This window comes from Musca autumnalis, unplaced genomic scaffold, assembly GCF_047663935.1.
Source record: "Musca autumnalis isolate F117 unplaced genomic scaffold, ASM4766393v1 scaffold_5, whole genome shotgun sequence".
Lineage (NCBI taxonomy): Eukaryota > Metazoa > Arthropoda > Insecta > Diptera > Muscidae > Musca > Musca autumnalis.
The window spans coordinates 31,626,518-31,650,755 of record NW_027412088.1 but is presented as its reverse complement, the minus strand read 5'-3'; the positions used below and the strand labels follow the sequence as shown (position 1 = coordinate 31,650,755).

Below are 24,238 nucleotides of genomic sequence, written 5' to 3'. Positions count from 1 at the left end.
GGAGAACTCTAGAAAAATCACCGAAAACTTAATGGCAGAAAATTCTAGGATGTTTGAAGAAAATTCAAGAAACTTAAAAGAGGAGTTGGAAGAGAATTCTAGAAAAATTAACGAGAAACTCGAGAACATCACGATAGTGATTGAAAAGAGAGTAGAAAACATGGAGGTGCAAATTAAAGAGTTGGATAAAAAGATTTTGTCTGTTGACGAGAAAGTTCTGGCCCATGATGAGAAATTTGTGAACCTTGAGAAGAAAATGTCGGAACTGGCAATCAAAGGTGGCCCAGTGAGAGCTACTCATAACACGTTAAAAATCAAGCCTCCAGTGTTCGACGGCTCTACCTCTTTAAATGTGTTCAAATTGCAGTTCGAGACATTGGCTGCTAGAGATTCATGGAACGACAACGACAAGGCGGTATCACTCCTTATGGCATTGAAGGGTGATGCTGCTGACGTATTACAGAGTATTCCCGCCGCTTCTAGGAACAACTATGGAGATATAATGGCTGCTCTTGAACGTAAGTACGGTAGTGAACACAAGCAAGAGATCTACCGAATGGAACTGAGGGGAAGAGTCCAGAAGCCAAATGAGACTTTACAAGACTTTGCGGCTGATATAGAGCGGTTGGCGCAGTTGGCATATCCAGGAGAGACACATCCATTGGTGGACCGCATAAAGATTGAGACATTTGCAAGTGGTATTCGCGATCCAGAGATAAAATTTGCGACGTATGCGGCACCGATAGGAACATTTGCAGAAACCGTGTCATTTGCCCTGGCCCAAGAAACCGCGAAGATGCTGGTGAAACCTAAAGTTTACAACGTGCGGAGGCTGCAAGTTGAGGACAGCAATTCCCAGACCGTTGTCGACCTGCTGAAAGATGCACTGATGCGTGTTAAACGAGGGGCTGCTAGAACGAAAAAGACTTGTTATAACTGTCGTAAAACTGGACACATGGCCCGAGAATGCAGATTGCGGCAAGCAAAACCCAGATCCCCCTCACCGCCTTCAAAAAGCGACGAACAACCGATGGCCAAGAATCTGGAAAGAGAGACATTAGGTGAATCAAATAAAGTGAATTCCGTCAATCACGAGGCGCCGCTGGCAGAGGATGAAAACGATGGTCCCACTATCTCTATAGCCATAGTCCAGCAGAAGAATCACAACTTAACGGTAAAAGGCTTTATCAATGGTGTATTGCGTACCTTGACATTGGACACCGGTGCAACAAAGTCCATTATTAGACCGGATTTGGTAAAAGGGAAGGTATTGCCGTTAAATGGAGTCAAATTGCGGACGGCCACAGGCGAGACTACAACGGTGCATGGAAAGGCCTACCAAAGGCTGAGCATGGGTAGAAAATCTGTAAATTTCGATTTTGTATTGGCCGATATTATGGACGAAGTTATTCTTGGTGTAGACTTCATGATTGCCTTCGATATAAACCTGGACATAAAGCACCGTGTGATGACTTGGTCCAATGTGGAAATACCGATTAATGTGGGCTACAAAGAGAAGAAAAGCATGTGTCGCCCTAGCGCAGAATCTGACGAAATCGCTGTAGATGTCCGTACGCTGAAGGTGGAAGCCGCCGAAAAATGGCCAGTACGAAAGCGGAAAAATCTCGCAACGAGGAGGAAAAAGCGAAGATGTACGTCGAGGAAACGTCCATCGAAAAGCGGCCGTACAACAAGGAAGGACAAGTCCGATGAAGACCAGGTGACACTTAAGAAGGTGACCACAAAGAAAGAAGGTATAACGTCAAGATTCCTGGAGAGAAAGCAACGTCGTCCAGAAGAGCAAACATCCAAAGCTGACGGCGTAGAGGGTACGTCTAAATTGGTTGCCACCACTACGGATCGAGAACTGCGTCTAGTCAAGAGGAACAGGCTTAAGCGGGAGGCAGTGTTACCAATGCCCATATCACAGAGAGGGAACTGTGCCTATTCGGGACGAACAGGCTTAAGCGGGAGGCAATGTTACGAATGTAACTGATAGGTTTAAGTTAATTTAGTTTAATTTCCGTTAATTTAAAAATTTGAATTGTAACGTAAACTTTTATTACGCAGTTACTTTATTTAAGCAACAACAACAACTACCATGTAGAAATCTCTTCATCATTCTAGTTCTTTACCTTTCATTAATGTGTTTTTGTTTTGCTTTGCCATAGTCATGTAATTATTGTTTAGTTTGTCACCTCTTTATTTCTTGCATCTGTTTGTTGTTGTAATTACGTTATTACTGTGCTTGTCGTCCAATTGTATTCCCCCCATGTATGTATGTATGTGAGTATGGTTGTTCGCTTAGTGCGAATGTGCGTCTGTGTGTTCGCTGCACAGATTCGAGGTGTTGCCATATGCTCTAGATATTTCTCGAACAGGGAGACTATGGGATATAAATAGCGGTAGGAACGGCAACATGAGTTGAGTTGTGTTTTAAGCGTTGAACTGAACAGATCGGTAAAAGAGTAGCTGCGTGCTAACTAGAGATTTGCTGTGTGCTTAATAATTAAAGTCGGTTCTGAATAAGTGTAATAAAGTAAATAAAGCATTGTAGAAACGTAATCTAAAACGAACCCTGTTTTATTTGGTACAAATCGTATCGGGGAATAAAACAACGTCTACACGGAGATTAGTTAAACCTAATTCCGTAACAATATTGGTAAGCCTTAGAGCTCATTTACATTACGCGGCATTTAGAATAGCTCAGAATTTAATTTTATGTTTACATTATAGCATTTATCCGCTTAACCTTATATAAGTTACTCATATTTAGACCAAACCAAGATCTATTTACCAGCCGCTGGATTCTTATTCTATGAAAATTTGAAATGATAAATATTTCCTTTATATATTTTTTCATTTAACAGTTTTCAGTTTTCATTTCATATTTTCATAGAAACGGAATTGAGCCCCAGTTGGCCTTTTCTCTAACTTTTTAACAATCCGACAATCGACAACGTTGTCGACACTAAAAATTGTTTGCAGTAACGATTGTGCTATTCTCTAAATATTTAGACAAATTGTCTCTAAACTTCCAAAAGCTTTCAATTTTGAATGTATTCATAATGCCCGTAATTTCTAACCCTAGGTAACCTGGTAGGTAGCTACCTATTAGTTATCTTTACCTACATGATGAAATAATAAGGTGGCGTAAAACGTCCAGCTGATTGGTTTCAATCTGTCAAATTTTTTGTTATTGTGAATAAATTGTATGAAAACGTAAACAAACATTTTGACATATTGAAGAATTTTCCGCCAAAAATGAGTTGTTGTGCTACTTACGTGACCTGTTAATTAGATCTTGCTTTACCAACGAGTTTGGTAATTTCTACGTGTCATTTACCGAGGCGTGTAAATTTTGAAAACATGTGTTACATTGGTGATTTTCATTCATGATTTCGTAAAAACATTGCCACATATAAGTGTTTTACAATTTTTAACACATTGGCAACGATCAACCTGGCAAAATCCTTGGTGTAAGTAACACGGCCGTTTTCGACCCGGTAACGTTACCTATGGATTGAAATTATGAAATTTTTCTTACACGGGGGATATCTATGAACTCATAGATAACCACACGTAGAAATTACGGGCATAAACAAAACATACACACAAACCAAAGGCTACATTTGTGTTGTTCTCATAACGACATTTTTAACAAAAGTACTTTTATGATTTTCAAATAACTTTAGATTTATTAACTCCATAAAATCTCATGCGACCAATCGTAAACGTGTAAAACACGACAAACTCTGTTGCAAAAACAGTTGCAACTTTTGGTACTTTTTGAGTAGAGTTGGATTTTTTTGCACAAATGCCGAATACAACACTGTATTTTTGGTGGATTTGTGCCGGATTTAAAATAAACCCAGTCGTGAGAGGATTTAATTTTTGTATGGCAAATCTGGTCAGATTTGACCAGGTTAAGCATTAAATCCTCATAAAGTGGGTTAACCCGGCAAAAAACTGTAGTGTAACCGCACTATAACTTCCGAAACGTCAGATAAAATTACTCTAGTATGGAACTCGACCTAAGAACCCCTGGTTTCATGCACGAATACAAAGCAACTGACGTTTCGGAAATCAGCCTGCTTACGTTTTCATACAATTTATTCACAATAACAAAAAATTTGACAGACTGAACCCAATCATCTGGCCATTTTACGCAAACTTATTTTTTCTTCATGGACCAAACCTCAAAATTTGTTTCGATTGCGATTCATACACAATAATGAATTTTGAAAATTAGTATGATGATTTTCCTTTTTGAAGTAATGAGGATTTATTTGACGTATACGCAAAGGAATTGACATTTGAAACCCAGTGGGTTTGTTAAATCTGGTTATATATAAACGTACTATAAAGCACTAAACACATCCAACGTTTCAGCAAAGTTGAACGTCATTTCTGGTAGAAGAACAAAAGAGCAAGGACAAAATAGATTGAATTTTTCTTTATTCGACTTTCAGAAATTATGTCCAACTTTACTCAAACATTGGTAACATTGTGTTAAGCCAGGGCTGTTAACCTCTGTTTATATTAGAGCTTTTTGCCGGGTTAAGCTTTTTTATGAAGATTAATTTGACGTATACACAATCAAATTAACATTTGAAACCCAGTGGATTTATTAAATCCGGTTATATATAAACGTTCACTTACACCTTATTGCGGCATGTTTATGATGATTTATTTGACTTAAATCTAAATGCAGTTATATGTGAACAAAAATTCCCGTGAGTTTTGTCTATCCACTGTTTCAACTTAAGGGAGAAAGTGAAAAAAACTCACGGGGAATTTTCTTTCAGAATGGTGCCAATTGTAATTTGTTAATCTTATAGCGCAATTAAACAACGCAGGATTTAGTGTAGCTCTCACGGAACTTAGTATAGATCCAAAATAACCATTCTACCCAAGTTATAAGCCTACAATCTTTCATATAAGCTCCGTTCCAGAACTAAAAAGTTTTTACAATGTTTACCACTTTTACACATATTGCGTTCCCGTACACAAAATTTATATGAAAATCTTTTACGACTTTTACAACTTTTACGACTTTTACCACTTTATAAAGTACGGGAACAGGCCAATAGATTAAATAAACCTATTTTTTCAAAATACAAAGATGTCAATATTATAAGATAGGAAAAGTCAATTGTTAAAAAATAACTGTAGAGGGAGTTAACCTCTGTTGCTACGACATCATAGCAACATTCTGTTAAACGAAAACTGTTACTCATTGGAATATTGACAAGAAAAACATTAAAACTCAAGTTTGACGGCATTCGCTTTTGATTTTTTCATTGAATGAACAATAAAAAAAGAAAAGAAATAAATTTCAGCCACAAAACACGACGGTAATGTTTTCTGCCGCGAGAAATGGGAATCAAAAACGATTGGCGTTGCTGTTATCAATTCCAGTGAGTTGTGTAGCCATCTGTAACCAAAATGTGGAACTATTAGCATATGTTTTTGGAAAATGCATTTCTTCTAGTCTTTATTCTCTACGTCTTTGCAAAATAACTGATGTTATCTGGCTTGAGGTTAAAATTAAGTCTGTCTGGTTACTTTCCCAGCAAGAACTTTCTCAGATTTTCGACCTATAAATTCCAAATGGACGATAGGATGCTTAGCTATATATCATTTAACTCACTTTGCAAATTAACCTCAAAAATAAGAACACAATTTCTTTTGGGTGAGTAAATATTTCTTTGTATTTCATCAGTTAGATGGAGAGAGCAAGTAATTTCTATTTCAAATTATTTTGTTGTGTAAATGTGACAAACAAATAACTAAAGGAACGGGTGAAAAAAGAAAACGAAATAATATGCTGTTGTTTTAGGAAAAATGGAACATTTATTAAAGAAAAAAAAATTAAATGAAAAACTAAGAAAATTTAAAATTGATAAAGAGAAATATATTGTTCTAAATGAAAATTACATAAGCCATCAAAATTGAAATATTATATTAAATGTTATCTTAAATGATATACAATAATGATTATAAAGAAAATTCAAAATTTTCATTACACATAATATAATATAATAATAGACACATTATAAAGAAAATAATAGACAATAATTGAAAATGCACATATAAAAATCATTAGAACGACAATAAAAGAAATATAAATGGAGAATAATAAAAAAAAAAGAAATTAATAAAAAAATAATAAATTTGGAATAGTTGTTGTATATTGTGTTTCGGTAATATTTTTGTTGTGTATAAGCAAATAATATTTTTAGAAAGCAAATGTAGTATATGTTTTGTGTGTTATAATGTTGCAAATATATAAGAAATACTAAACTAATATATTTTTTTTTTTTCAATTTTTTTATATTTTTAAATTTTTTTGTTGCAGTTTTCTTTGCATTTTTATTTTTGTGTTTTATTTGTATTATTTTACCAATTGTGTTGTGTGGTGATATATTTTGACGACATAATTAGCTTTGCTCTTAACATTGATTACTAATCTCTCCCAAATTCGAAAGTAAACATCATAGCTGGAAAAGTATTGGGCAAAACACGATGATTGGTGTTGGATTAAAAAGATATGCAATTTTTGAAGACGAGCGGTCAGTAGTTTTTGTGTACTGGCCTTGTTGTTGTTACTGGCGTTGTTGTTTTAATTATTGCATATTTTCTTTTTGGGTGTTTTGCCATGAGTTAGCATTTTTGTTTACTCCTCAATACGATAGATAAGGAAGAAATTCTCGACATCTTTAATAGCGGCTGGTGGCGCCTCGGGAGCTTTTCTGGACAACGGTTCAAATCCCATCAACAAAAAGCTTTCCAAGATACGGGCACGATCAGCACGATCTTTGCGAACGCACATGACCACAGCATCAACTTCCAATTTATCTTCGGCAAATTCCAAAAGGGACAAAAAGGTCTGTTGCGATGCCTCGGGGGCCAATTTATCTGGCATGGCCACGTACAAGATGTCATTGTCGGGATTTAGAACGCATTCCCATTTAGTGAATTTCGATTCGGTGACATGCAATTTGATAGAAATGCGAGTTGGATGATCTTGATTTAAGATCAGCTTAACTATCTCTTGACAATCGTCGTCCGAGTAGATAGATTGTATATCCGAATCCGAGCATTCCGATGAAGCCGATGATGAAGTGCTAACGCTTCTGGAGCCACCGCTGCTGCCATTATTACTTCTGTCAAATACACTGCTGCCACCAGATGAATCAACAGAAGATTTACGAGTGTAACCTGTGAAGAAATTCAATTAGAATTGTTTTCGATTTCAAAAAAATCAATACATAAAACAAAAAAATACTAACCTGTTAAGAGGGACGCCCTATCGTGATCTGTTCTGTGGTGGGTAGGGACATCAGGACCACCACAGAGGCCCTACGCCGAGAGAGATACAGTAGGACTCAGTCGACATGTTGGTAGCGCAAGAAGAGGTGGAGATGGTACGCAATTTATTCTCAGCGCAGTTAGCGCCAAGAACGGATTCCGTAAACTCTCTTCTACTACTACTACTTAATGGGTCGCTGAAAGAACAATATTAAGAAATTATAAATGTATTGTGGTTTTATTTTAAAAAGATAATAAAAATATTAGTCCAATTTTAAATAGAAATTCATCCGGTAATTTTCTCTCCACTATCACATGATGGTAAAGTTGCATTTACACTAACGCTTGATATCATAATAAAACCAAGATAGAATGGCAGTCATGATAAAACTTAATTTGCACTTGCAACAAAAAGAGGTGTTTTGTGAATTTGTCATTTATTTTACAGATATTCAATGGAATTGACAACTTAAATGGGGCGCTTTTTTTTCTAAAAATGTATTGTAAATTTGCTTTTACATTTCATTAGTCTCTTCATAATGGACATATTAGGCCGTTTACATATAACCGGGTTAACCCAGTGGTTCTGGGTTTCAAATGCCATTTCCATTGTGTATACTTCAAATAAATCCTAATAAAGAAGGTTAACCCTGCAAAAAACTATAATATAAACGCCGTATTAGATAATAAAATGATGATAATAAAACTCGTCAATTAAATTTTTAATTCCATTTGAATATAATCCAAATAAAGCAATTTTTTCAAAATTTTATCGTAATTTACTTAAAACGGAATTTTGGGAAAGCACTAATTTGACAAATATCCATTAATGTAAATGCACGTTATGATATAAGAACATCTTGAGGAATTTTCCATCAAAGAATTTCGTCTACCGGAGAATTTTATTTAAAATTGTATATGTTTGAAAAATCCATTTTGCAGTAAATTTTGTTTTCATTTTTTGTAGTGGCCGAATAATTTAGGGTTTCTAAATGAAAAAAAAACAACTTGTTTAATAAAGGAGTAAAGTATTTTGTTTTGGTTATGTATTTTAATTAATAAAACTATCTATTTTCATTTAAATATTTTTTAAAATATAAATTAATTGAATAAAATTTGTTTTAAATAAAACAAAATAAAAACACTGAAATTATAACTAACCACACCTAGTGTTGCCAACCTCCTTTCTTATAATACCTTCATTCACAATGAAGCATACTTATAAAATACAACACTGTGTGTGCTTGACATGTGAATACAGCTATGCGCACACACACACTCCCAGACACGCAAATTCAGCAATAGAAAAACATGGCGCTGTACTAAAAGCCGTACATTCTAATCGTTTTCTTCAACAATTTCCAAAGCAAAACATTTTTGTGGTGCAAATAAAGTTCTATATCTGGAATATTTTAAATAAAATCCCAAGAAATTATAGAAAAGACAATAAAACATGTCAATTGGTGTACCCATAAAAGTTCTGCATGAAGCAGAAGGCCATATTATAACATGTGAAACAATAACTGGCGAAGTATACAGGGGAAAACTAATCGAAGCTGAAGATAACATGAATTGCCAAATGACACAAATTACGGTAACATATCGTGATGGCCGGACAGCGCATTTGGAAAATGTGTATATTCGAGGTTCCAAGATACGTTTTCTCATACTGCCGGATATGTTGAAGAACGCGCCCATGTTTAAGAAACAAACGGGCAAGGGTCTTGGTGGGACGGCGGGCAGAGGGAAAGCGGCCATACTTAGGGCACAAGGTAAGATGGAATAGGTTTCTATTGTTATTTAGTAAATATTAACTTGTTTTCTTGTGTTTTATAGCACGAGGTCGTGGTCGAGGTGGGCCTCCAGGTGGCGGCAGGGGAGGTCCGCCAGGTGCTCCTGGCGGTGGCCGTGGTGCTTGGCAAGGTGGTCCCACAGGTGGACGTGGTCGCGGTGGCTTGTAAATAATAACCGTGACTTTGGTTTCATTTTGATTTATTTGATAAATTAATTTTAATTGTTCCCTCTTTAGTCTAAGAAGTGAAACTTGAATTATGATTTATGTATTGTGCTGCATACATCTATGAATTCTTTCTACCAACAAATTCAAGAATCTAAATGTACGATTTTTCAAATATTAAGTTAATGAATAGTAAGTGTAGAAACTACTCTCTTTTTCTACGTTCCCCCAAATAAATTTTGAAGATATTTAAGAATTACCGAAAAAGCTGAATGGTTTGACTTGAAAAAGAGGGAAATGGTTTGAAAACAGACATGTTATGATCGCCACACTGATGTGTGAAATGCAGCTCTTTTGCAAAATTGCAGAGACATTGAGTTCAGTTCAGTTGGAGTAGTAAAAACCAAATCGAAACCTATGGCTAAATAACTTGGGGTAAATATTATTGCATATTCTAAACTAGAATTCTATTAAAAACTTGTCGTTTTAGAAAATAAAAAGGAAAGACTGTGTGTTACAGTTAAGTAGGGTTAGACGCCTTCAAATCACATATAAGGTACATATTAAAATCAACCCGCTTCAACTACATCTACAGCAAAACGTGTTCCACGCAAACCCCAAAATTACATTAGTAGATGCCTGATACGCAGTTTAAACAGGAAATACCTGTCCGATAACAATGAGCCATAAGATATGTAGACAGTTTAAAATGTGAAGTCTTCGAAATTCTGTTACCGACGCTTGCCTTTAGAGCTAAGATAAACAATCTAAAAAGTTGGTAAATATCAATGCACAAAAAGATCGACTCGGGCAGAATGTGCAAACTGAAAATACCAATTTGGAGGTAGTGGGAATAAATCATCCATTTATAACGTTATAAGTCGATATGTTCTTAGATATGTGGCAACAGTGTGGTCTGTGGATGCAATTGCAACCCAACTGTAAGAGTATTTACCACATGTCAGTAAACGTCCTTAAGAGCTGCTTTAAGGTGCCTCAATACTCCATGTGACCATTTAGACAAACATACGAAATTTTTTCTCCTGTTTTTACGTTTTGTATTGCCTGCTTGGTGTTACTGTGGGAGGCCATCCTTGCCCCTATCACATGGTGGGCATAAACCCCATCCAGGCCTGCTGGGAAGGACCTTCATGATATAAAGAAAGATCTGTTAGATCAACAAGCCGATGAGATGTCACAAACAACTAAAATGTGAAGATGGTTCTCTGAGTTCATCCTTAGCAGTTATAACAGAAGGAACAAAGCTGTCCAAGAATAGATTTGGCTTAGTTGTAACACCTCCATTTGTAGAAGGATTGATGGCAGTGTGCAGGACAGGTATAAGCTGCAGGTCCACACAATACGCTGTCAGCCATCAGAACAGAAATCCATGAAAAACAAGTAAGAAAGTATCAGTGAGCTATGTCGACAGAGATGCACCCTCAGCCTCGGACCTAAAGAAAAGAGGTAAACACAATACTTATGACGTCTATATGGGTTTATTGAGTTTTTGGACCAATTTCTAAGGATGTATGGACTTTGCCCCCGAAAAAAACTGTAACGTCGTAACAAGGGCCGCATACACAACATGTTGCCAAAAAATTAAAAACGACCTCAGTCCTTAAACGGCGCTCTTTCCAAATTTTGTGTGGGAGGTAACCGAACGTGTGGTCCGATGTAGTCAAGGAAATTATGAAAAATTTATCACATGTAGTGCTTTTAGTCCTGATTTCAACGATGCATAACACATTCTGGGGAAATGTATTCTTCCCGAGATATGGGCCGGCTAATTAGAGAAAAATTATAAATTAAAAGAAAATTTGGTTCCCATTCCCGAGATTTGCACCTGTACACAGGAGAAAGTCTCAATATCCCGTCCGAAGGCCGACTATTAAAAGGAACTTAAGATTAAAAAAAAATCGTATTGTCGGTAAAGGAAATTTGTTCCGTTATCAATATTCGGATATTATTCGAATCTGTAAGAAATAATACGATGTACAACGTTTGGACCAATGGTTTCTGCCTTCGAGGATTATCTTAAGTATTACGCCAGGCTTTTTCAAGCTTTTGGGCCAATATCTCAGTATGGACTTGCCACCGAAAAAAATTGCGCCATCGTAACAGGGCTTGCAAGAAGAACTTGTTGCAAAAATTTTCGAAACGATCCGATACGAGCTGTTAAACTGCACTTTTTTTAACAGACCAGTCTAAAAAAACCCGTAGAACTGATACAACAACAACATATCGCTAGAACTAGAACATAGATTTCTAGGTAGAACGAATAATTTTGGACCTACCAAAATGTCGCAAAATCGAAGGACGAATCTGCATTGAAAAATAATTTATGTTCCGTTCATTACTGCCATGCAGCTCTACTAAATATATTGCGTAATGAATTAACATACTCCAGGTAAAATTTCGTCTGAATATAATTGCGGTGACGTTTCATGCAGAAGCGAAGGATGGAGAGCTCAAATTAAAAAGGACACTACATCACTCTGCTTTAGTTCACCTGCTTAAAATCGTTTGTCTTACCAAAAAAAAACCTGGATGCCCTTGTTACATTCTTTGGCTTATGAAGACCACCTGTAAATCAAAACATTTTATTGTTTATAAATTTTTTAGAAGAAATCCCAAAACCAAATCAATCATAACACAAACCAAAATAGACTATAGTGTTAGATTGTCGTTTCTACGAATACTATATAAAGAGAGCAATTCCATGACAGTAATAAAAAGCTAGACTGTCGACAGATAGCTCTCTTCATATGCGTAATTCGTGATCTTTTTTCTATACGAAAAGATCAAAAAGGAATTATGGTTGTTAAATCAGTAAAAAAGACGGACAACAAACAGGACAAAATTAATTCCAGACAAAAGACAATAAAAATAAAACACAACATGAAGTCAGTAGAGAAAGTGAAAGAGTTAGGTTAGGGGAGTGAGTAAACGATAGAGAATAGGATTGAAAAAGTATTAGAGATAAAGTCAACATTTATTGAGGCTTATCGAATATCATACAAAGAGAGCAATTCCATGACAGTATTATATTTGTTTAACTGGACTGTCGACGGACAGCTCTCTTTATTTATATATTCGCTTCAATACAATTTGAAGGCGGCAGTGGCAATGTTAGCTGTAAACAAAATAATTAAAATACGTAGCTGCTTGTCATGACGTTTTGTCTGGCATAGTGGCAAGCACTACCCCAAGTAGTTTATGATTTATTTACCGGGAGACTGAAAACAACAATTTCTTATTTTTTCAGCAAAATGAAAAATAAGCATTTTCTCATGCACATCAAAAACACATACACGTTATATGTATATAGGGATATGTGAAAAACTCACACAAATGTATAAAAAAAAAAAAAAAAACAAAAAGGAAAAAAACAATTAAAACTGCGCACTTGGCACACATTTTTTGATATATCGTCACACCACACATTATTGAAGAAAGCACGTATTAATTGTTGCTTTTGTGTAAATAGCTTTTTTTTGAAAATTGTTTATATTTTTTATTTGAAAAATTAAAATCTATAAATAATCTAGGCAAGTAAAATTCAGGCAATTTGTAATAAAAAATATATGTTAAAATTCAACAAATGATTATTTGATGTTAATTTGCACAATATGCATGTTAATAAAAATTCAAATTGCCTATATACCGCATCTGCTTAAAATAGAGAACACGTGATGTCCCCAACTCTCATAAACAAAAACATTAATTTCATCATCACTTTATGAATTGCTACATGGTGGTGGTGGTGGTGTCACATCAATAAAAAAAACCCGAAATCATATTCTCTTGAATTGTTTCATGACGCAAATAAAGATAATTTTCTTAATTATTTTTTGATAAACTCAAGTGGGTTTCAATGTTTGCGTCAAGGTTAATCATGACATATAACACAAGTATATTGAAAACAAAGGAAACAAAATAAATTTATTTTATTTGCTTGCAATACAGGCATATGTATCTTCCATAATTGTTAGCCAAGAAGTGACAAATTTCATTGAATCTCACCACTAAGCATTGAAACATTATTTTATTTTTGAAATAAATTTTAATTGGAATTAGGAGGCAGTATAGGTCAGTGGCTTTGCTTGAAAGGAAAAAGTAACGTTGTCCATTAAAATTGCTAGCAAAGGCAAAAAAGACAGGTAACAATTGTTTGAGGAAAATGCCACCGAAAGTTTAAGGGGATATCCCTACTTATAACTTTCAAAAAATCATCAACGATAGCTTGTCATTAAATGAGACATTTTATTTTATGGTCTATTTTTGGACAAAATAAAATAAATAAAAAAATCGGTAAATTTTTTAGGTTAAAATAAAAATGTTGACTTTGACAGTTCACTATTTTTTCAAAAATGATGTTTTAAGACCCTTTTCGCTTTAAGACAAAATTATTAGGTTCTTAGAACGCCCACAAAAATATCTGAAGATCGACCCATTCGTTTTCGTGCTATCATTGGCACAGCAAAACTCTTTTATAAAAAAGGATTTCGCAGGTAGCCATTTACCCTAAAACTATGCAATATTTGTCAACAAAACAAATTGCAGAAGTAGATTAAGATGTGCTCTTTCAGATGAAAAAATATCTACTAAAACCAGTAAGGAAAGGATCAAAGTCGGGCGGGACAGACTATATGATACCCTACACCACTGTGAATAGGTAAAATATATATGGGAGCTATATCCAAATCTTAACCGATTTTTATATAATTTGGCACATTTATTTCCAGACCGAATTCATTCACACACTCCAAATATCATTGAAATCAGAAGTATATAGCGTGTTTGGTGCAGCATAGACGCGAAATCGGCCGAAAATATATATGGGAGCTATATCCAAATCTAAACCGATTTCGATATAATTTGGCACATTTATTTCCAGACAGAATTCATTCACACACTCCAAATATCATTGAAATCAGAAGTATATAGCGTGTTTGGTGCAGCAAATACGCGAAATCGGCCGAAAATATATATGGGAGCTATATCCAAATCTGAACCGATTTTCACCAAAAGCAATAGCGTTCTGGCTATAGCTAAAAAAATTGTAGTCCTCAATTTTCAGCTGAATCGGACAAAAAATGCGACCTGTACGTTGCGAACAAAAATACATGGACAGACGGACGGACATGCATAAATCGATTCAGAAAGTGATTATATGTATATCCCCAAAAGAAACTATGGGTCTATTTCGTTTCCTTTTGTATGTTACATACAAATGCACAAAGACAATACCACTTACCACAGTGTGGTGCAGGGTAGGTATAAAAACATAAATAACAGGAGTGGTAAATATAAACGTGAATGATATGAAAAAAATGGTATGCACACCCGCCTTTCACACTAAAGGTCGTGGGTTCGATTCCCCGGCCAGTCAACATCAAAACACTTTTCAACGGTGGCAAAATATCCTTCAGTGATGTTAGCGACATTTCCTAAGTATTTCAGCCATGTAAAAACTTCTCTACAAAGGTGGTGTCTTAGACACGCCGTTCGGACTCGGCGATAAACAGTAGGTCCCATATCATTGAGCTAATATGAATCGGGGTGCACTCCTTGATATGAGAGAAGTCTCCCTTGTCCCGTATGGGATGTTTGTGGAACAATTATTATTATATGAAAAAAAAAACATATTTGTAGCTGATAAAATAATAAGTTTTGGAAGTTTCCAGAGAGGTGTTTTGGACAATTTTTGGAATTTTTTCGAGAGAAAAAAATATTGCATTGTAAAATTTTGACGGCCCAAAGTGGTGAACTTTGGAGAAGGAGGTACCTGAAGGAATGAATCGATATGGTCCATCTTTGAACTGGATATAACTGTGAGTGTAATTCTTTCCACAGCGAAATTGTTAAGCTTTGAGATGCACACAGTTGCCCTAAGGAGTTATGCGATATAATTCCACGAAAAAATATCGTTGTAATCAGAATCACTCTGTTTATAATTTTAAAACGCTCCTCGTACACTTAAGCGAACATTTTGAACTTTTGAGAGGGGTACCATCATCGAACTTGATTTAAGTTTGAGAGAAATATTAACCAATGTCAGTCATTACTTTCGATTGTTATAGCGCGCCCGTCGTCCCTTTTGTCACTGTAAACAGGACCACAAGGAGTACATATGGTAATAATTTTAAAACGATTCTCAAACATTCATTAAATTGCACTTTAATTTTAACCATTTGAGGGGGGTACCGGAAAGAGTTGTCCGATATAGTCCATCTTGGAACTTGATTTAAGTTTGAGAGAAATATTACAATGTGTAAAGGTTATACAAATATCAGACCCTCCTTTGGAATATTTTCCTACCCAGCAGCCATTCTAGTTTGTTACAATAGAGGTTTTTAGAGTTTTTGGATCATATAGTCTGGAAGCATGTACTTGGTCACGAAAAACATTATATCGCTGTACACAAGACCACAACTGAACTTAAGTGAAAATGTTTAACTTTTGTAAGGGAGGTAACCCAAAAGTGTTGTCCGATATAGAGCTTCTTGGAACTTTTTGTACTTTTGGAAGAAAATTTCAGCCAAATCGGACACTGCAAATTTGTAAGTTCTCGTGCTCATCAGGATTTTTTAGTCCTCAGGAAGTATGGATTGAATTGTATATTTCATATTTTGTGTGGCAGGTAATGATCCATTTTCAAACCTAATGTATGTCTGAAAAAACAAGTAAGAAAATATCAGTCAGCTATGCCAACAGAGAGATATACCCTGAGCTTAGGACCTAAAGAAAAGAAGTAAACACAATACTTCTGACGTCTAAACACAACATGTTGCCGATCCAGACGAGTCCTTAAACTACACTCTTCCAAACTTTGTGAGGGAGATACCCGAAAGAGTGGTACGATGTAGTCAATATTCGGACATAATCCGAGTCTTTCGTATAGACTATATACGATTGTAATACGATGTACAACGTGTGGACCAAATCGCTTTTATCCTTCGGGGGTTATCTTAAGTGCCGCCCAACAGTTTAATTGGTGCCGGCAGGCTTGTTTGGGCCATTATCACAGGAAGTATGGACTTGCCCGTAACAAGGCCCGCAAGAAAAACTTGTTGCAAAAAATTTCAAAACGATCCGAGACGAGCTGTTAGATTGTACTTTCTCCAAATTTTGTGTAGGAGGTACACGAAGAAGAAATTGTTGCAAAAAAAAAGAAACATGACGATCTGAGAAGAGTTCCTTAACTGCAGTTGTGCCAACAATTTGGAAATTTTGTGTGGGAGGTATTGGAATCTGATGTATGTCCGGAAGAAGTATTACGATATGCAAAATTTATAACAAATCGGATTCTCTTCGAGAATTTTAGTGCACAAAATTTTTTAACTTTTGTAGGGGTGGTACCCGAATGGACAAAATTTGTTTCGAATCAGTTGATCCATTCGATAGTTATAATCAGCACCAGCCAGACAGAAGGACGGACATGGCTAAATCAACTCCAAATTGTGTGAAACGGATTTCGTTCAAACATACTTAAGGGTCTAAAACCATTATTTCGATGAGGCACAATTTTGATCGCACCAAAGTGTACATACCCTCTTAGCCTAAAGGCTGAGGGTATAAATATTACGAAGTGTAAAGATTGAACCAAATCAATTGATCCGTTCGAGAGTTGTGGTGCCTACCAGCCAACCAGACAGGTCTAAATTGGCCCAAATTGTCTGATACGGATTTCGTTCGAACATACTTAAGGGTCAAAGACATTTTTCGACGAGATAAATCGGTTCTTTAAAAAAGTCCAGTGCCGAAAACACACACAATTTATTGTAAAGGTCTTGAAAAATCAAAAAAAATTTCAATAAATTTGGGAAAAATAATTTCATTCGTTTCTTAGGTATTGAATCTGTTCATGATATATTAAAGTCCACTGCTGATATTCGTTTTTATTTTATTTTCCAATTGCAGTCCTATTACACTAGGAGGATTTACATCAATATTCTTTATTTTTTAATTTTAATTTCAAATCTCTGATCGGGTCATATAGCATACCTAGTATCGAAATGCACATGATGATTATCACAGTCAGTAATGGTAACACCAATAGCAGCTGCCATTATAAATTGGAGAGGGAAATAAAACTTAATATAAGTAACTGGGGTAGGAGGTTATATTTCTTTGAAATGTCCTTGGTGTCCTCAAAATTGTTTCTTATTTTCGCTTTTATCTTAAAATTATTTATTAATTTAAAATTATATCACAGTTTTGTTGCGTATTAGATTTAGGGGGGGTGTATGTTGTCCAACTCCCTTATAACAGTTTTAACATTTATTTTAATTTTGTATTAAATTTAAAATGTCTATGGAAATTTTTAAACATTTGTTGACGTCGGCAACAACAGCAACAACAAAGGATTTATGTTATTAATATTGTTTTTAAATTCCGTTATTTTTGTATTTTGCGTTTTTATTTTTAGTTAAGACGTTTAAAGTTCTGCGTCCGATTAAAGACTAAACTGAAATTGTCTCAAACAAAGATTTTTATAAGAAAATTTTATAATAACTAAAGAAAAAAAAAAAAAAAAAAACAAAACTAAGCTAAGCTAAATGACAAAAACAGGGAACGATGGCGATGATGATGATACTAATGTTGGCGGCGGTGGTGGCAGGCAAACAAAACAAAAACAAGGTGAATACCATTCATATATTGCATTAGAGGGGGGAGGGGTTCTGGCTGGGTGGAAGGGGGGGAGAAGAAATGAATTAATGCCTAAATGTTGGTTACCTACCGACAGCAACAAACATATTCTATTGAAAAAAAAAAAAAAAAAAACTGGGGGAGACAAAGACAATGACAACAATGCACCACATTCCCTACCGCACCGCAACGTAAAATATGTGTAATAGAAATGTTTGTAGGCTCGTTTAGAAATGCCTATGACTGGGATAATCAAAACAAACCAAAAAGAATCTACGCCTTACATTATTAAATTGATTGAAGAAACAAAACACAAACATTATATAAGGGGAATAGAACCAACACATTCATTGTCCAATATACCCACAAATTACCCCCTTCGTTAGCGTTTGTGTCATGCAACAAATAGGCTTATAAACCTTTTATTTTGTAATAGCAAAGAAAAAGACAGACGTACGAGACAACAACAGCAAAAAATGTCTAATAGATATTAATGTAAGATTTTAATTGACGTCCGCCTTTGTATGTGCCACAAGTAGTATGTCATACTTGTTTTCAATTTTGCATAACAAAAGCCTATTGGTTCTACCTCTTCCTCTCGTAAAATGTAATATATTGTAATAAAAAGATTTTTAATAAACCATTTAGAAAAAGACGCAGTTGGCAAAGAACTACGAGAATATGACGTTTTTCTGTTATTACAATATTTCAAATACAGGGAAGATGAAAACCAGGGGGAAATGGCTGTTGGTTTTCTGCAACTAATTAGATTGTTCAACATGTATCGATGTATAGATTTTAAATACACGTGTTAGAAAAAATTTGGAAACAACATTCATCAATGTTGTAGATCAAGTAAAAGTAAAAAAAAAATGAAAAAGAATCAGTAGGCCTGTTCCAGAACGGCACTTATTAAATTTTTACATTTTATTTATTTTTTATTGACGTTACCGCCAAGCGCTTTTATTGTGTTTGCGATCGATTCTATTGAAATCGATCGTCATTGTGATTTATCATGTTTCTGTTTGTGATGTTCCTCCATTCTCTCTCTTTGACAATTTCTGATTAAAGTCAAAAATGACAGCCAACGTACTTTTAGGACAATTTTCCGGCAAATAACAACTTTTATTTAGCGAAAAACCTTTTAAATACAATATATACGGTATTATTTAGATATTACAAAAGAAATTTTTCAGTTAGGCTTTGATATTCACGAAATAGACCTCGATGACTGTCAGTTTTGCTTGTCAATGTGTACTATACTTAAGGCATTTGATATTTGCAATGCCATTATTCTTCGTATTTGTCTTTTTGCAGTCAAAGGAGAAGGTGAAAAACTGCGGTAAGTATCAGCAATGATATTTGTTATTGTAATCTGTACTAATGACTTTACATTTTTAGAAATAAACGCATTCTACTGTATGAGGATTTTATGCAGTACATTTAAACAAAATTGTTTCGCGTTCAACGCAAGCCATCCTTCTTTGACGTTTAATCCATAACAAGGCCGATAGTTAAATACCTTCAGATTATGACTGAACAAAAAACCAGTAAGGAAAGGATAAAAGTCGGGCGGGGCCGACTATATGATTCCCTACAACACTGTGAATATGTAAAATATATGGGAGCTATATCCAAATCTTATCCGATTTCGATACAATTTGGCACACTTATTTCTAGACCGAATTCAGTCACACATTCCAAATTTCATCAAAATCGGACATATATAGCGTATGTGGTGCAGAAAATACGTGAAATCGGCCGAAAATATATATGGCAGCTATATCCAAATCTGAACCGATTCCGATATAATTTGGCACATTTCTTTCTAGACCAAATTCAGTCACACATTCCAAATTTCATCGAAATCGGACATATATAGCTTGTGTGGTACCGAAAATACGTGAAATCGGGCGAAATATATATGGGAGCTATATCCAAATCTGAACCGATTTTGATATAATTTGGCACACTTATTTGTAGACCGAATTCAGTCACACATTAAAAATTTCATCAAAATTGGACGTATATAGCGTGTGTGGTGCAGAAAATACGTGAAATCGGCGAAAATATATATGGAAGCTATATCCAAATCTGAACCGATTTTCACCAAAAGCAATAGCGTTCTTCCTATGGCTAAAAAAATTGTAGTCCCCAATTTTCAGCTGAATCGGACAAAAAATGCGACCTGTACGTTGGGAACAAAAATACATGGACAGACGGACGGACATGCATAAATCGACTCAGAAAGTGATTATATGTATATCCCCAAAAGGAACTATGGGTCTATTTCGTTTCCTTTTGTATGTTACATACAAATGCACAAAGACATAATACCACTTACCACAGTGTGGTGTAGGGTATAAAAACATAAATAACAGGAGGGGTGAATATAAACGTGAATGATATGAACAAGCATATCCCTAATTAAAAAAAAACATATTTGTAGCTGATAAAATAATAAGTTTTGGAAGCTTCCAGAGAGCTGTTTTGGACAATTCTGGAATTTTTTCGAGAAAAAAAATATATCAAAATCTAAAATTTTGACGGCACAAAGTGGTGAACTTTGCAGAAGTATGTACCTGAAGGAATGAATCGATATGGTCCATCTTCGAAATGGATATAATTGTGTGAGTAATTCTTTCCACAGCGAAATTGTTAAGCTTTTTCAAAAGAGATGCACACAGTTGCCCTAAGGAGTTATGCGATATAATTCCACGAAAAAATATCGTTGTATTCAGAATCACTCTGTTTATAATTTTAAAACAATCCTCGTACACTTAAGGGAACATTTTGAACTTTTGAGAGGGGGTACCGGCAGAAGTTGTCCGATATATCCCATCATCGAACTTGATTTAAGTGAGGTACACACGATCAGTTTTGACTGTCAGTTTTGCTCAAGTAATCGGTTGCTTGCCAGTGTGGCCGTTCATTTTTGTCAGTCATCAGGCAACCACAAAATATTTTGTGGTTGCTGGACAGTTTGACATTTATCGATATTCCGAAAAATCGACAGTCGAAACTAATCGTGTGTACCCCGCTTTAAGTTTGAGTCATTACTTTCGATGGTTATAGCGCGCCCGTCGTCCATTTTGTCACTGTAAACAGGACCACAAAGAGTACATATGGTAATAATTTTAAAACGATTCTCAAACAGTCATTAAATTTTACTTAAAATTTAACCTTTTGAGGGGGGTACTGGAAAAAGAGTTGTCCGATATAGTCCATCTTGAAACTTGATTTAAGTTTGAGAGAAATATTACAATGTGTAAAGGTTGTACAAATATCAGGCCCTCCTTTGGAATATTTCCGAGCCCAGCTGTCATTCTAGTTTGTCACAATAGAGGTTTTTAGAGTTGTTGGATCATATGTTCTGAAAACACGAAAAACATTATATCGCTGTACACAAGACTACAAACAGTTGCTCTTAAACTGAACTTAAGTGAAATTTTTAACTTTTGTAAGGGAGCTAACCTAAAGTGTTGTCCGAATTTCAATATGCAAACATTTCAGCCAAATCGGATACTGCAAATTTGTAAGTTCTCGTCCACATAAGGATTTTTTAGTCCTCAGGAAGCATGGATTGAATTGAAGATTTTATATTTTGTGTGCTAGGTAATGATCCATTTTCAAACCTAATGTATGTCTAAAAAAACAAGTAAGAAAATATCAGTCAGAGATATACTCTGAGCTTCGGATGTAAAGAAAAGAAGTAAACACAAAACTTCTGACGTCTAAACACAACATGTTGCCGATCCATACGAGTCCTTAAACTACACTCTTCCAAACTTTGTGAGGGGATACCCAAAAGAGTGGTACGATGTAGTCAATATTCGGACATAATCCAAGTCTTTCTTATAGACTATATACGATGTAATACGATGTACAACGTGTGGACCAAATCGCTTTCATCCTTCGGGGGTTATCTTAAGTGCCGCCCAACAGTTTAATTGGTGCCAGCAGGCTTGTTTGGACTTTTTGGGCCATTATCTCAGGAAGTATGGACTTGCCCGTAACAACGCCCGCAAGAAGAACTTGTTGCAAAAAAAAAAAAAAAAATCAAAACGATCCGAGACGAGCTGTTAAATTGTACTTTCTCCAAATTTTGTGTGGGAGGTACACGAAGAAGAAATTGTTTGAAAAAAACATGACGATCTGAGAACAGTTCCTGAACTGCAGTTGTGCCAGCAATTTTAAAATGTTGTGTGGGAGGTATTGGAAGCTGATGTATGTCCGGAAGAAGTATTACGATGTGCAAAATTTAAAACAATTCGGACTCTCTTCGAGAGTTTTAGTGCACAACATTTTTTAACTTTTGTTGTTGTTGTAACAGTTCGGTTGTATTCGGAAGCTCTTTCCTGAAAATTATAAAGGAAGAATGGAACAAGAAAAGGAAATGGAATATATTATTAATTAGTTGTGTGAACAGGATTTGATGTTGGCAATTGAAGGAATTGTGCTACTTCAATTGGATGTGACCACAAATCAACAGGGGTTAGATTTGTGGGGGCGGACGGACAGTTGAATAGATGTGAAGTATCGTGAGGGCTTTGATGGCAGGAGGGGCACCTGTTTATGGTACCGGGAACAATGCGTTCTCTGTAGGAATTGAGAATGCTACTGTAACCAGACCTAAGTTGTGCCAGTATGGAACGAGTTTGCCTTGGAAGAAGCCTCTCACTATCCGAAATTGCTGGAGGATGTTGATTTAGGACTTTATTGTTTTTGTACACACTTATGGCTTCGGAGACCGCCCGTTGGTGCACAATGTTCAGGGAGTCCGTGTAAGACAATCGGTTGACGTCCGATGGAATGACGTCTTGGATGTCATCACGGTAACACCTGAAGTCCTTACGGATGCGTCTAGGTGGTGGATCTTCCATCACTACGTGATGGTTAGGGTGACTCGGCTGATGACTAGCCAGCAGGAACTGTCTAGTCAGCAACACATTATGTTGCCTGACTGACAGCATCCTGGTCTCCTCATGAAGATGATCCACCTGTGACATCTGGACGCAACCCGTAGCAATTCGGAGAGCATTATTTTGCGTCGTCTGCAGGATTCTCCATTGGGTGTCACTCAGGAAGGAAGTCCAAACCGGGGCAGCATAATTGAAGACAGACCGACCGATGGCCTTATAGGTCGTTATCAATGCCTCCTTATCTCTGCCCCAGGAGGTGCCAGCTAAAGCTTTAAAGACTTTGTTCCTGGATTTCACTTTCTGGTTGATGTAGGTGGCGTGCGAAGAGAAGTGGAGAAGATTGTCGAAAACTACCCCAAGGATCTTTGGACTTTGAACAGTGGGGATACGCCTGCCTTCGACAAATACATCAAGCTGGTTGTTAACTTCCTTCGTCCAGGAAGTGGATAAGGACACTGAGGACTTTGTAGGGGATAGCTGAAGATTGCGCTCCCGGAAGAAATTTGTGATGGTGGCTAGGTAGTTGGAAATTCTAGCACTTACGTCGTCGATGTCAACACCGGATGAAATTATGGTGCAGTCATCAGCATACGACACCACCGAAATATCTGCTGGCGGAGGAGGGATATTAGCAAGATAGATGTTGAATAAAATGGGGGATAGTACTTTTAACTTTTGTTGTTGTTGTAGCAGCGTAGAAACCTACGTGAAGCATAGATTTGATGCTGGGTTGGCAGCCGCTGGCCGAAACACTATGGTTTCGGGTCAATCCGGTACGAAAGAACCCGCTGCCGTGGGATTGTAGGGGTACTGACTGGTGCGCACGACAACCCTCGAAAATTGTCTGAAACGGATTTCGTATCATACATGGTGTCTAAAACCATTATTTCAATGAGCCACAATTTTGGTTGTATCAAAGGGTAATACCCTCTCTTTAGCCTAAGTACTGAGGGCATAGACTAATGAAGACATAGACGTCGGATCACTCAATTTTTCCGCGGTCAAGTCACTCTAACCCGAAAACTCAAAAAAGTTCGAAGACGATTTTTCTTGGATATTTTTATCTAGCTAAAAGCTATCCCCATGTAGCCGTTTGTCAGAACAACATATTTGTTTGATACAGCTGTCGCTGGGTTGACAATCTCTGGCCGGGATGTTCCCGGGTCGTTCCGGAGCGAAGATCCAATTGTCGTGGGAACGTTGTGTTTTTTTTGGCATTTTATATTGAGTTTCTTATTTAACACACTCAATTCGAACATAGTCGGTGAGAGAGATCCGTCGTCTGTATATTCATTAGCCAATGCTGAGGATATAAAAATTAAGAAAAAGATATGCTCCTGCAAGTGTGCTTATTGTGGCTCGTTTAACTGACTTCCTTTATTTGTCATTC

The 24,238-nt window shown here is 36.1% G+C and overlaps 2 protein-coding genes and 1 long non-coding RNA gene across 3 annotated transcripts; 2 read left to right on the top strand and 1 right to left on the bottom strand.

Moving 5' to 3' along the window:
- Positions 1–5,181: 5,181 nt before the first annotated feature.
- LOC141406803 (uncharacterized) lies at positions 5,182–6,550 on the top strand. Its single transcript, XR_012413508.1, has 2 exons — positions 5,182–5,420; positions 5,495–6,550. It is a non-coding gene; the product is annotated as an uncharacterized lncRNA (long non-coding RNA).
- Oda (Ornithine decarboxylase antizyme) lies at positions 5,686–19,339 on the bottom strand. The gene is given in 4 exon segments (XM_073992839.1): positions 5,686–7,224; positions 7,296–7,347; positions 7,349–7,511; positions 17,282–19,339. Coding segments are annotated over 4 exon segments (825 nt in total). The 5' UTR covers positions 17,347–19,339; the 3' UTR covers positions 5,686–6,679.
- Positions 8,280–9,538, top strand: SmD3 (small ribonucleoprotein particle protein SmD3). Its single transcript, XM_073992840.1, has 2 exons — positions 8,280–9,086; positions 9,151–9,538. The coding sequence occupies exons 1-2, from the start codon at positions 8,768–8,770 to the stop codon at positions 9,273–9,275; spliced, it is 444 nt and encodes a 147-aa protein (XP_073848941.1). The 5' UTR covers positions 8,280–8,767; the 3' UTR covers positions 9,276–9,538.
- Positions 19,340–24,238: the final 4,899 nt, after the last annotated feature.